Source organism: Cupressus sempervirens, chromosome 3 (assembly GCF_028749045.1).
Source record: "Cupressus sempervirens isolate cs-2001-9-10 chromosome 3, ASM2874904v1, whole genome shotgun sequence".
Taxonomy (NCBI): domain Eukaryota; kingdom Viridiplantae; phylum Streptophyta; class Pinopsida; order Cupressales; family Cupressaceae; genus Cupressus; species Cupressus sempervirens.
In genome coordinates this window covers 61042885-61057794 of record NC_143120.1, presented here as the reverse complement: position 1 = coordinate 61057794, position 14910 = coordinate 61042885, and the positions used below count along the sequence as shown (strand labels likewise).

The 14910-nt window shown below is 34.9% G+C and overlaps 1 protein-coding gene across 2 annotated transcripts in view; it reads right to left on the bottom strand.

Annotated features, from left to right (window-relative positions):
* Positions 1-8598: 8598 nt before the first annotated feature.
* Positions 8599-14910, bottom strand: part of LOC149564774 (RNA-binding KH domain-containing protein RCF3-like) — a 185753-nt gene continuing 179441 nt past the window's right edge. Inside the window, exons 5-8 of one of the 2 annotated variants that reach the window (XM_089818364.1) lie at positions 9619-9689; positions 9432-9540; positions 9082-9248; positions 8599-8985 (exon numbers count right to left, since the gene is read on the bottom strand). In XM_089818364.1, the coding sequence (XP_089674490.1) occupies positions 9093-9248; positions 9432-9540; positions 9619-9689 (336 nt within the window). In that variant the 3' untranslated portion in view covers positions 8599-8985; positions 9082-9092. The remainder of the gene's footprint in view (positions 8986-9081; positions 9249-9431; positions 9541-9618; positions 9690-14910) is intronic. The other variant, XM_089818365.1, reaches the window with a different exon arrangement.

Genomic DNA, 14910 nt, shown 5'->3' with positions numbered 1-14910 from the left:
TGACAACAAAGATGGGGGTGGAGGTGGTAAAGGGAGAGGTACAAGAGGAGGAATCAATAGAGGGTCTTAAGGAGGCTAGAGAGGATAGAGTAGTGCCCCTAGTAGTAGAAGATCAGGGCCTCAAACCTGGAAGAGAGGGGAGATGAGGGCACTAGGTTTCATGGGCATGGAGGAATCCATGGAGTAGGATGAGCCAAAGGGGGAGAAGCTAGTCATATATCTTACAACTCCAGCAATAACAAACATACCACCAACTGAGAGGCCAAGTTGATCAAAGAGTGTTAGATCAACTGACAAATGATGACACAGTGGCCAGGCTCCATGCAAAGGTGACACTATTAAAGGAAGCTCTATAGTAGGCGAGGATCACCATAGCAATGCAATATGAGCAATTTGTAGACAACTATGAAAGAGGGAAAGTTCTCACCCAAGAGTGAGATAAAGCCCAATCAATCAAAGAGAGGCACAAAGCAAGAGTGGGGTACTATTATGGTACCTATATAGTAGCAATATCCAAGGATAAGAGGGTGCCAAATTACTCCCAAAGGGCAGGTAGATCACCAGGAGCCTTGCAACCTCTAGACAAGACCTAGGATCCTCCTCTACCAACCGAGGAGGGAGGAATCCAGGCATCAGATTATTGATGTGGATTGTACTTAGGGATGAATCTTAGTATCCAAATTTTGCAGAGTTTTGAATTTTAATTCATCTAGATTTTGGGTCTCATTTGTACCTTGTAATTGATTTATCATTTATATATGAGATACTAGATTTGATTATTTAGCATTGTGTACTTGTCTACTTTTAGATGTTGTGATGCGTATGCTATGGATGCTCTTCACTTTTTCTAGTTTCTTTTCATTCTGATGTGATGTTGTAGATAGCTACTCTTTTCTTTTTAGTACTGTGATATGTACATCCCTCTTTTTTGTACCATGTCATAAATCATAAGCTCTCATGCTAATATGAATCAAATGATCTGAAAACTTAGTAATATGGAAAAACTAGATATAATGATATCAAAAGTAACCCCTTAATTGTAGGATGAGGGAGATAGAAGAATAATGACAATATGATCGAGAGATGGTGAGTTCATTTTAGTTGATCGTTGAGTAGTAATGATGAGATGTGTCAGACTTTGATGATATGGAGGATTTCTCCTCACTATATGCAAAATGCAGAGACTAAGATGTAGACCTAGAATGAAAATGCATATAGAAATTGCAGAGATGTTAAGTAGCTCCTTATTTTCATCATTGAGTCTTATTAATGGGACATCATGAGAGCATACAACCATCACTGGTGCTAGTACAGGGATGATGGTATGAATATGGTCTTTATCAAATAAGATGTAGGAAACTAACATATGCATTGAGGCATAGGTACCGAGGTGACTTGGGTTAAGTTCCCAATTAATATTGCAAGCTTACACAAGCATCAAAGCACAAGCATCGAGATAACCATGAGTGTGGTATTGTGTACAAAAACATAATGCAAACAATCAAGGATATAGTTCAAACTCACCTAAGTGTTAAAATGTGTCAAGTCGAGGAATATGTGGTATTCCAGTCACAATGGAGAATCTTAACATACAAAAATAATGCATCAAACACATAAGATCATTAAAACCACACCCATGAGCAAAAGATAAATAAAATATGTCACATGCCCCTAGTCCTCTAGTTGAGTGACATCCCAAAGAGGCTAAGGACATAACATTAGTGAAAATTGGTAATAAAAATATAACGTACAAAGAAAAATTCATGATCATAGCACAGTCATTTTTATTTAAGTTTTCTGTTAAGACCGTCATTAATTAATGTTGTAAATACTTATGCTTTTGAGATCAGTATAGGTAGTGTTGAGAGGCACACTTTGGATGTGTAACAACATGTTGTTTGTGATAGTTTCTCCTATAAGTGTTTAGAAACATTGATGTCCAAAGTAGTAATGTTGAGAAATATTGGTTGGTATGAAGAAACACATGTTTTTCCTAGATACAAAGATGGCACAAATGAGTGTAGATGCTACATCTATGTTCTCTTGTAGATGCTACGAGTGTATATGGTGTTAAGCTATGAGAGCTTAGGGTTATCTTCATAGATGAGTGTAGATGCTAAATCTATGTTTTCTTATCTTTATATCAAGTATTGGATGAGTTATAGTTCATTTGATGAAGACTAGTAGTAAACTAGTGTACATAAAATTTTGTTAGAGAGAGTTGTTGGTAAATTGGTTATATCTTATCCATGAAGTTGATTTAAGGTTAGCGATCTTGGATCATGGTTGTAGGCATGTTCGTGATGTTATATCTGTGATAGCATATCTTGGAGATTATTCTAGAGAGGTTGTGAAAGTAAAACATGTGATATGTTTTATTGGTAGTTAATTATGCTAGTGAAACGTGTTGATCTTTATTGGATAAAGTGTTACTTGTATTATAATGTGTTGGAACACTATTGTAATGTATGCCTTAATGAGGTCCTCTGTAATTATTGTATATTAGGAAAGCCTTAACATGTCAATTCAATTAGATATTTGGCTAGGGTATAAAGGAGAGATGTTTTCCTTGGATGTATTCATCAGTCACTTTGTACTGTATTTGTGTAAATGTGATTAAAGGATGTGAATTTGATCAGAGTATATAAGATATAGAGTTGGATGATGGATTTGGACTTCAAAGGAATTGTATTGGCAATTGAATTGCAATATTGGTCAATTCGGCTATTGGATTTCTTATCTTGAAGATCTACTCTTCATTATTGAATGAAAAAATTCAAATAGTGGGTTTAATTATCTTCCTACCAGCCTTCAATAGGGTTTGAACCTTCTAACAAGGGTTCAAGGTCTCCTAACAGGGATATGTCCTTTAACCAAGACTGTTGTACTAATTGTGTCGCATTTGGCTCCTAACAAAGTCACATCTTTTCACAAGGAATATTTATATTAGTACACTATCTTGTGGGTATCATTCCCATTGGGGTTTTGCCTCTGAAGAAGGATTTCCCTAGTCAAAAATTATTATGTCACTATGTGTGGTTTATCTCTTTTTATGTTTCATTTCTTTGGTTATTAAAGTTGGATTTAAGTTTAATTTTCTCACAATTCATTCACCCCCCACCCACAAGTTGTATGGGTGGACTTTACTTTCTAACAAAATCATATTTATCTTTTAAGGCCTCCCAATCTCCAATCTAGTTGTCAAATTAGTTTATCCCTAATGTATTTAATTATCTTAACATACAAAGCTCTAGCAAATGAATATTGGGTTAAGGCTAATGGTTTATCATTATATGCCCTACCAAATGGATCTATCAGAAATAGAAAAGGAAGGGGGACCTCCGACAACATCCTTGGAGAAGAGTAAATGCCTCACTCGAGTCCATGCTTTCTAGAGAGAAACAAAAACTTTAGAGAGAAAAAATTTCAGTTAAAACCTTCCAAAAAGTATCACATAATGGAATGTCTTTCGAATACCTTTTTTTATTTTATTTTATTTGAGGATGTTATCCCTAATAAGGACTTTCCAAGGTTCACTACCATTGAGGCGGTTAAAGAATCAGTAAGCAACAAGAGCCACCTCATGAGTTTCTAAATCTCTAATACCCAATCCTCACATGCTTCTTGGAGTGCAACACCATTCCTAGTTGACACAATGTAGTTTGTTATCCACAAGAAATCCCTCAAAATCTTTTCAAGTTTATTGTTTTGATAATTAGAAAATAACCATGAGGAAGCATGATAAATGGCAAGTGAGGAATGGAAATTTTGTACAACCTGCACTCTACCAACCAAAGATAACTTATGTGTTTTTTATTTGGTGTGTTTCCTCTCATCTCGAAATATGCCCATTGTCACATGTCTTTACAAGATGGGTCAATAGAAAAAGGATTGCCAAGATACCTTACAATATTATTTGGACCATCAAAGCCAACCTTTCTAAGATTACCAAATAGGAGAGAATTCAACCCATCCAGTTACAAAGGATTTATTGGGGCAATTTTAGAACCAAAGGCAAGCCAAAAGACTTAGAGTCTATGCATCACATTTTCAAAATTTATACTATTCAGTTCCAAAAAGAGATCATTGTCATCTGCAAATTGTACATTAATTAGAGCATCATCATTAGGTAGAGGTATACCTTTGATTGGGAGGGTCAATTCAGTGGCTCTCAAAATGTAAAATATGTCAATCTACTGCAATCACAAAAAAAGATGGTGTAATAGAGCATCTGTGCCCAATGGATCTCTATAAATGGATATGTTCAAAGATTTCTCCATTGACATCAATCTTTGTGGAAAAGTCCTTGAATAAGATAGACATACATCTACAAAAGAATGGAGAAAAAGAAAAGGCCTCAAGCATGTTGATAACAAAAGGCCATTCAATTATATCATAGGCCTTTTTGAAGTCTAGAAGGATCATTCTGACATCCTGCCCAAAGAATAAAGCTCAGTTTATTACTTCTCAACTTGTGATCAAGTTCTCCAAGATGTACCTACCTTTAATAAATCTATATTAGCAATTCTTTTAGCAAGGATTTTAGCTATGATTTTATATGAGAGGTTAAGTAGAGTAATATGGCATCAATTTTTAACAAGGGTTTTATCCCCATTTTCAAGGAGAAGCTTGATCAAACCTTTGCTTGTCTTTTCCCTTAGAGAACCATTTTCATAGGCATAATCATATAGAGACATCAATTCCTCACAAATCCACTATATGCTTTTCTTATAAAATTCAGCAAGAACTTCATCTAGACCAAGTGATTTGTCATTGGCCATAGTGTTAATAGCATCCTCAAATTCCCCAATCTCAATGGTGTTACTGAGCATCTTATACGCCTTTTTAGAGATGTTTTTAGGAATAAGTCTAATATAGGTTTCAAGAGCCTTTTGGTTACCACACATGTTTAGAGGTGAATAAATCTTTAGAAAAGCTATAAAAAGTATTCAATAACATTAAACATCATTAATAATCCCTCCACTAGTTTGAATTTCATTAGTAAACTCCCTACTATGTTTGGATCTAATGATGTTGAAGAAATATTTTGTTCCTCTATCTCCTTTAATTGGATTCATTTTACTTCTGATCTTTTGGCCTTCAATCTCATAGTTTTGGTACCTCCTGAGCTCTCTTTCTATAGTAATTATCTTAAATTCAAAATCAACATTGTGTCTTTTGTTTTGAATCTTCTCTTTCATATCATCCAAAACTCTTTAACAATTAGATATTTGAGTTTTCTTATCCCTCATTTTTTTCTTTCCAATAATTTGGAATAGCTCCTTCCAATTAGCAACCATTCAATTTCATTACTCCATAGGAGAGATTATTGTTTTTTAAAAATTTAGATAGACAAGAGACCATATGCATAGCATTGACGTCATTATCCTTAAGAAGAGAGAAATTTAGCTTGAAAAGTTGTTTAGGTCTAGTTTTGTAAACTTCCTCATGCATTCCTTCAATTCTTACTAAAATGGAGATAGAAGAACAATCTAAAATACTAGCAATGGTAACAACAAAAAGATAACAACTATAGAGGCATGTAGGACCATAAAGAAAGAGGAATCAATATAGCATCTATCTAATATGGAGTATACTCTCTTGCAACCTAATTGATTATTGCACCAAGTGTATCATAGGCCCTCCTACCACACTTTTTATTCTCCATTGGATTAATCAAGTTGAATTTCCTTTTAAAACCAAACCAAACAAAAAAAAAAAAAAAAAAAAACAAAAAGAAAAATTTTTAAAATTTTTTTTTAAAAAATTTATTATTGTTTTTTTAAATAAAAAAACTTATTACCTTGCCAAGAGCGGGATAGGCCCCCACATTTATCCTCTTTATTCTCCACCATATTAAAGTCGCCAATAGAGATCCAATTAGCTTTTGAGAGGTTATTTTGAAAGTGAATCCCAAAATCTCGTTGCATCTCTATATTCATTAGCAACATAAATATTACAAACTCATATAAGAATGTCATTGCATTTGAATAACACCCATCGGACCCTCTAGCAAGAAGTACCCTCTTTGACAACTTTTTCAGACCATTGAGTGCTAAATAGAAAAGTAGTTCCCCTTTCCCTCTATCATGATTGGTATAAAAGAAGATTCCCTTATCCCAAAGGAACTTAGGGTATTATAAGCATGGCAACCAACAACCTTAATTTCTTGTAAACAAATAACATCCTTTCAAATATTATCATTGTGTCATTTTCTAAGAATATGTTTATTATATGTCATTTCAAGACCTCAAACATTCCAGCTATAGACATTCATCATCATAAAAGTTCAGTTTGGAGATTTTTTGCTCTTATAGAGTCTGCTAAAGCATTCTAGTGTTTTAGAATGCACATGTTTAGTGTTTTCTTTTTTATTAGAAATAGAGTCTTTCAGTAAACTTCCTTTTTTTATTGGTGTTTTTGCTAAGCACCTTTGTGGATTGATCATTGTTCTCAACATTCATGATATTTGAAAGAATTTCTAACCACTTCAACTTTTTCTTTCAATCTTTGTAAAGCAATTTGTTGGACATTCTTTTTAGGGGCCAAAGGTTTCATTTTAATGGAGGAAGAATTTGAGGGAGGATCTACTAATTGACAACTAGCATGAGTCTTTTCATTGAAACCACCTCAAAGCCTTCGTCTAACAAAGGATTCGAAAGAGAAAAAATTATTTCCATTATCAATTCCATAATTCTGCAAATATTATCAATGATTGTATTATCATTAGTCTTCTCTACAAAAATCTTATTGGAGTCATCTTTAGAAGAACTAGGGACATTTTTAGACACAACAGGAGTGGATTTGGGCTTATGATTTTCAGCCATATTAATAGAGACTCTTAAGATTTTTCAAATATTCTTAAGGGCTAGATATTCTTTTCAAGTATGTTGATACCTAGGTTTTCAAGACGAGAAATGCTCCAAGAAAAATAGTCACCATCAATATCTATAGAAATGACATTCGAGAAATCCACATCTGGATCTAAAGCAATGAGAATATAGGCATTGAGATGCGGGAGGCTGACTTTAGATTCTTCGACATGTAGGACTGACCCCAATGGTTTGAGGATTTGTGGGATGAAAGGTCATAATTCAGGCTATAAATTATTTACCTTGATACAATGCACAGAAGAACTTTAGGAGACCACAGAAGGCCCTAAAAAGGGCTTGTCCAACATTCCAAAAATATTTCTTAAGAATTTGTTCTTGCATATTATGATTTTTCATTAAAAAATACACACAAACCTCTTTCAATCATGCAGCTAAAATTAACAAAAATGCCCAATTTTTTTTCCTATAACATTGTTGAACTAGTCATCCAAAAGAATTCTTGCTAGTAAAAACTTGTTAGCCATACAAACAAAAAATATTGCAACATTTCTCAGGTGAGATTTCTCAATTGGCCCTTACCATGTCCTTGTTCGAGGATAACGACAGAGTTTTCCACCTAGAAAGAGGCGGCTTACCCATTTCTCCTCCTTCAGGGTCTGCACTCTTGGTGCTGTCCCTACTTCCCAATCTATCTTCATCGGATTTGGAACAATTCCTGTATTGGTTCTAGAGGAAAGAGCTTGGATAACTTCATTAAAATACGTAGACGAAGGGCAAATGGTAAGAAAATGATCCACCACGATAGATTTATAAGAGGATTTCCTATTATTAGCAAGCCCTTGGCACAAGTTGTCCTTCGACTCCCCACTCTCTGCAATGATACCATTTTCCTCATTTTGCATCACTGAATCATGATTACATCGCTCCATTCAAATCAATTAAACTAAGATAGAATCCAATTAGAAAAATAACTAAATGGCACCAAGTCAAGAAAAGTTGAGCACACATAGTTGAACTGAAGAAAGAAAACATAACACAGAAGTAATAAGGAAAGCAAGACACAACATCCTAACATGAACGCTAAGACACATGTCACAAGTGCCCTGCAGTACAAGTGGGTCTTTTAGATGCCCCACTTGCAACGCTCCAAATTTATCAATCTTTCAAGTCCGAAATATCATATTTTAAATTTTTGGTTTTCAAGAATTAATAAATACAAAAGAACAAAAACAAACAAGAAAAAAAATAATCTTCTAAAGTTCTTGAATATTAAATCTACATCTCATAATTTGACGTACAACATGAATACTTAACCAAAAGAAGTTTGTCGTTTGTTTAGTTATAATGTTATAATCTGCTATATAAAGCTATACTGATATTTATATATGCTACAATAATTCCATAAAAAAATTACATCTTATAATTTATTTGTATCATATTATAATCCTCAAATTGATACTTCCAAAGCTTTCTTTTTATAAATTATGTGTCGGATATTTGAATATTTTCAAAGCATATTTAGTTTATAAAGCAATTAATCTCCCATTAACAAGCTAAATCCTCATGGAAGAGTGTTCACGAAACACATTAACAGGGGAAATCAAAATATGACTCCAACTTTAGCTATCAGAGGGCTGTTTATATGTTTTTTAATGAATAGTTGTTAACTTTGTCGTGTGAACTCTCACAAGATGATCATTGTAATCCCTGACCCTTTTTATTAAATATGTAACTTAATATTATAATTAATAGAAAAGGAACTTCATTTTATTTTTCAAAGGCTAACTCCAACTTTATTCAAAATTTAAAATAATTCAAAACATGCCCAGCGTTGAATTTGGTTCCAGGATAGGCACACATGCCAAAATTTAGTGTTTAAAAATAGCATATTTTACAAAACATAATCCAAACTTCCCTTCCCTGGTGGCGATTATGATGATTCGACTGGACCCCGAAATAATTTCAATGAGAATTATGGGATGAGATCAGAGTTTTGATTGTCACACTCATAATTTCAGCATCTATCATGCCAACAATGTTTGAAATTCATTTTGGGACTCTCACTCATTCATCATTTGCATGCTTCGTCGCTTGTAAGGAACGCCGAAAACCAAGGAGAATGGGCAGCGAAAAGTTGTGTCCGCAGTCTCTGCTGAAAGCGGGAATGATTCATAAAAAGGAATTAGAAAAATAATAGGAAGTTCTTTAAAATATTGTGGGAAGTAGCCGTACTCAATGCCAAACTTACCAAATAAGTGTTTAGTCAGAATATGCGCCATGTGAAGACTGGCCATTAAGAATTAATGCGTGAAGCACACTCTGAGCTGAATGGGTTTGATCTACAGTGCCGGATATTTCAATTACTCTATTCGACCCTGGCCTCCCCTCGAGTAGAGTAACCTTTGCACCGGATATCTGTGAGAGAAAACTATAATGTGCAATAAAGTTCTTCATAAAAGCAGCTCTCAAGTATGTCTTTACAACAAAGAGGTTATTAATTACAACTAGGAATTCGTAATGACCTTAAAAATTCATCTAAAAGTAGTGCTAAATGGTTCAGCGACCTTGTCTAAAATTTCATGTCTATGAAAGCTCTACCTGACTGATTTGGCTGATGCTCTTTGCCCCATTCCCAATAAGAGGCGCAATGGTACGCTCGGGTATGACAACTTCAACCGATTTTTTAGTAACATGTCCAGAAGTTGATCTGCAATGTAGATGATCTTGAGCAACAAACTTAAACTGAGAATCAGCAAACTAGAACTGTATCTAAAATATTTCATACATTCCAGTGCCGATAGACCCCCCTTGCGTTGGTGTCTCTTCATAGTCAGATAGGCCCCTACCATTATTCTCCTGCAATCGTAAGGTACCATGATGATTAGTATTCTGTGTCAAAAACATAAAAATAAGAATAGTCAACCATAAGACATGTCGAATATAATTTCTAGAAGCTGTTTAAATCAAAGCAAGTACTACCTGTAAACCATCTCAATGTAACTCTGAATCTAACCAGGAAGCTTTTATTGGCATTAGGGACCACGTCCCCTAAAATCTCCCAAAGGCCAGAATACACACCCTGTAAGGGAACCTTGGGGAAACCTCCCACATTTTGATAATTAAAATTGATTTTAAAATGGCAGGTTTCCACAATCCATGATCATGGAAGTAAGCTTCTGGGACTGATTGTGTATCACTTTATTCAACATCGACATTTTGGATCTAACTCCAAGATCAATCATCAGGATGAGAGAGTTCAAGGATGCAAAAAATGACCAGTTGCAGACATAGCCAAACACTTAATAAGATAATAGAGAGGAAACAAGAAAAAAAAACATAGCCTAAGAGAGGACAAGACTTGTCCTTCTCTCGGATTACGTGCGGCTTGTCCTCCTCTCTTGAGTTTACATGTTTTTTCCTTTTTTCCCTCCCATCTTTGTAAGTGTTGGCTATGTCTGCAACTGGTCATTTTTCGCAAGCTTGACCTCTCTCATCCTGATGATGGATCATGGAGTTTGATCCGAAACGCCGATGTTGAATAAAGTGATACACAATCAGTTCCAGAAGCTTACTTGCATAAAACTGATTGAATAATATGAGAGATAGATCTTCCCTACTAAAGGGGACTTCCTTGGGTCAAAGATATTTGTTTTATACTTTCTTGAAAAAGTTAAAATATAATTCCTAAAGTATGGTTGTGACTTGCAAGCAATGAGTGAGCCGAATAGATAGCATCTGGTCCAAAGAGCGAAGAAGGTAAAGCTTCAGTTGAATGACGATTTGTAGGAAGATTAAAGACATGTAGTGTTGTTTACTGCCACCGTAACCTAGACTGTCACAGGTCAGAGTATGCACTCGTGTGGCACCACCTCTAGACCTTAAAGACTTAAGCTCAAAAAGACTCTAGCACGGGATCATCCATTTTGCAAATATGTGCTCCTATTCCTGAAGAAATCCTTATAGACTTATATGAACACAAGTAATGAAAACTGAGAGCTGACTCATGCAAGAGAGATCTCAAAATAAAGTTCTTGAGATAGGTCTTCTTAAGCCAAGTTCCAACTCTTTTGCGTATTCAGTTGTCTTAGTAAAAAGGATGACAGAACTATGTGAATGTGCACAGACTTTAGGGCTCTGAACAGAATAAAAATCATTAAAAACAAATACTAATTCCCGGAATTGATAAAAACTTATGAAATATGCAAGGCAGTGTACTTTTCAAAAATTGATTTGAGATCAAGGTATCATCGATACAAGTGTGAGAAGAAAATATGCATAAGAGTGCTCTCCAATGTCATTTTTGGCATGTTGGAATTTTGGTTATGCCCTTTGGCTTAACTAACACTCACCACTTTCCCGTCATGTTTGAACCAGGTACTCGAGAATCAATCGATAAAAGTAGTTACTCAACAACCCTCTAATAAACTCAAGAAATTAGTATGTTTGTGTTCTGCGCTCTCCATTCTGAATTGCTCACTTCCATTTGTCCTAGAATGTGATACCTTGAGTGAAGGAGTTGGGGCAGAGTCAATGCAAAAGGGGCATGCAAATAGCCTTTGGAAGTGAAAAATTGAAACATTGAAAAGAAAGTTAAAAATCAAAGAGCATTGAAAAGACTTAGCAATCTATAACAAGGAAATGTTGACTATAATGCATTCCTTAGACAAAGTCAAACAAAATGTTGACGTAGAAAAGTAAGGAAGTTCTTCAGCATTCTAATTTACAATCGCTTGAAGACAAGCAACTTTGGGAAGGACAAAATGGAATGCGAACTTCTTAATTGTATATAAGGGGCAGTTATTTGTCCTGGAGATCGCTGGCTTTTTGCTCCCTACACATCACTATCCCTATCTTACCACCACCATTCCTCATATAATTTTTGAAATAAAAAACAGTATAAAACTAAATCATGGGCCTACTTAAGAAGCAGCCCCTGTTAAGGGGTAAGAAAAGTGACAAATGTTTTGTTGCTTAAAGACAAGCCTGGCATCCTTTGGAAGAGAGGGATATAAAAATAAGTGAAGCAAGGTGAATAGAGAGGCATAATGAACACCTGTTATATTATATATATATATATATTGTGGAGCATAGATTGCGTTCTAACAGCCTGAGGACAAAACCCTCTAGGCCTGAAAATTAAAGGATGAAAACTCTTTTTTTTCTCCTTGCAAAATTGGTGGACTAAATTCCTTGACTTGAGCAATCAAGTTATTTCCCCTGGGCATCAATCGTATAAACTGATGCAAAACTTCAAGTGATTCAAATAAATTCTAAACGAACAAATATTTGAAAAAAAATCTAAGTATATTTATGAGCACTCTGAACAACAAAATATTTAAATTTAACAGCAACCATTGAATTAGAAAATAAAAATCAGAAATTATTATTGATTATTAAACGTGCAAGTTTATTATTGGAGTACTAGTGTTTGAAAACTAAAGAAAATTGAATGGGGCGTTTCGTAGGATTGCCAACAAAAATTAAATGGTTGCACAAAAGGAAAAGAAGAACTTGGCCAACCATAACATGCATATTTTCTCACTTCAAATTTGTTCAAAAGTGGTGTCATTACTCCAAATTTTATTAGATGGTCCTAATAAAATCATTCCATTTTTCTTCGTTAATTAGAAGGGCGTAGTCCTCAGTTTACCTTGCAAAAAAAATGGACATGTATTTGTTTTGCTTAATATTTATACTTATGTTCCATGCATTTCAGAAATGGAGACGTGGGGACGACAAGGGACACATTTATGAGATGTTTCCTAGAGGGCCATTTTTAGAGGACGGAAAGGGATAACAGTATACAAATTTGCACACACATAGAGATACACACACACACACACATAAGAGAGAGAAAAAAAGAGATATGCCAATAACTGAAAACATCAATATCAATGTGTATATATATCATAAAAGCAGTAGTATAACATCATAAATCTCCATAAAGCATTATAACAAGTCTTAAGTATTCGTGCTTTGTCAATATCCAAAAGTCTCAAACGTCAAAATACAATAGTTTGACACTAAGCCTCATTTTTGCTATCAATATCCAAAGACTCAAAACCATCTGAGTCACTATCCCCCTTGGGCAGAAGTGGATCATCCAATGGTAGCCACAATGATCAATGCCAAAAAGTAAACATTTTCAATGGGAATAAAGTACAACCATGCAAAGAAATAAAATAGAGCATCTTTTTAATTTCAAAACTCAAGAGTGAAACTTTCCAAGCATAGTAATGAGACTCAGACTTGGCATGACTTACGAAATTAAACGGGTGTAACTTTCAATTGTGTATTTTAGTGACTATATTTAAGATTCTCATACATTTGAAATTTGAATACATTGTTTTGACTCACATACACAAGTATAGAAGCAAACAAAATTTTAATTAAAAAACTTTATTTTTTGTATCTAATGCCAAGAAACAACCCCTGTTGTTTGGAGATGGCTAACCAAGCCAAAGACACCCCCTAGCCATCCCAAGGATGGCTAGCTGTCCCCAAATGGAAGGGGATGTTTTCTAGAATTTTAGAGGATTGGGCAAGTACCAAGGATAGCAAGCCCCTTGACATCCCCAATCCCTGAAATGGCTACAGGATAGGGATGTCAGATTTTGGAACAAGGGAAATGTTCCCACATATCCTTGATTTATATCTTTTATTTCTATACTTATGCTTTCTTATATTAAATTTTATAGTTTAATGTTCTTTTTTTTCAATTGTTTTATATCAATGTTCATAATATAAGACTCCATGCCCTGATGTCATTGTATAACAACACACCTTTTAGCATAACAAGATTAATTAGCATGTGAACCGCTGATAGTTGAAATAAGAACTATAAAATGATAAATTAACAGCATATTTAAATTTTGAAGAGGTTGCACTTGCCAATAGGTCTTGGTTACATGGTGACACTAACATCATTTCAAACCATCCACAAGGGTTTTGTATTAGTTGTCTACCCACCTTGAGGCATGGGTAGTTGTAAGTCATGTTGATGTGAGTTTTGTGACCACTCCAACATGCAAGATGAAATGCTTAGTATTCCAAGACAAAACACCAAATATCAAATCCTCACTTAAACAAAAACACCGTGTTTGTTGAAGATTGGAAAAAAAATCATAGAGTTGACTCCAATGTTCCTATTCTTGTTGGACAAAACTCAGTATTATGATGTGGTTTGTTGGTAACCATGTGGAGACTTACCCTATTCATTCAACGGATGATTAACTTTCTAGATGTAAATGATTTGGCAATTTGAGCTCATCAACTACTACTAACAAAACAAATTCCAAAAGATAGGGTTTGGGATCTAAGCTAACTCTAGCAATGCAAGACAAAAATGATGGTGAGGTGAGACTAAATCAATCCTTAGTTTGCCAAATCAACTACACAAAGGAGGGTGCAATCTTCTAAGAGGGTGTAGATGATTTTCATTTTGTCAACACTAATTCGAATTGTGATATTGCTATCAGGATTTAACTGTGTAGTTTTTGAGTCAAACTCATTGACCCATGTTTCATGAGTAGTGATTCACACACGAATCCATCTCTCGTGAGAATAAATAGAACACTTAGCACTCATTGAATCTAGGTGATGCTCACAGAGGTGAAGCACTGCGACTTGTCGAGAGGTCACCCATCCCAGTACTACTCTAGCTCGAGCATGCTTAACTACAGAGTTTCCTCCATGGTTAAACCCACTCTTCTTGCAACCTCATTTGCAAAACCTTCACCAAGTGTTGTGCCTTATGAACCATTCATTAGAAAGCCCCTTAAGCTCATTAATTGTTAAGTAGGAGATATTTTCCATAGTAAGCCAAATTATGATATTGCTAATAGGATTTAACTGTGTAGCTTTTAAGTGAAACTCATTTTGACTCAAAAGCTACACAGTTAAATCTTGATAGCAATATCACAATTTGACTTGTAGAAAATATCTCCTACTTTGCAAATGGGGTTGCAAGTAGAGTGGGTTTGACCATGGAGGAAACTCCGTAGTTAAGCATGCTCGAGCTGGAGTAGTACTGGGATGGGTGACCTCCTAGGAAGTCCCAGTGCTTCACCTTTGTGAG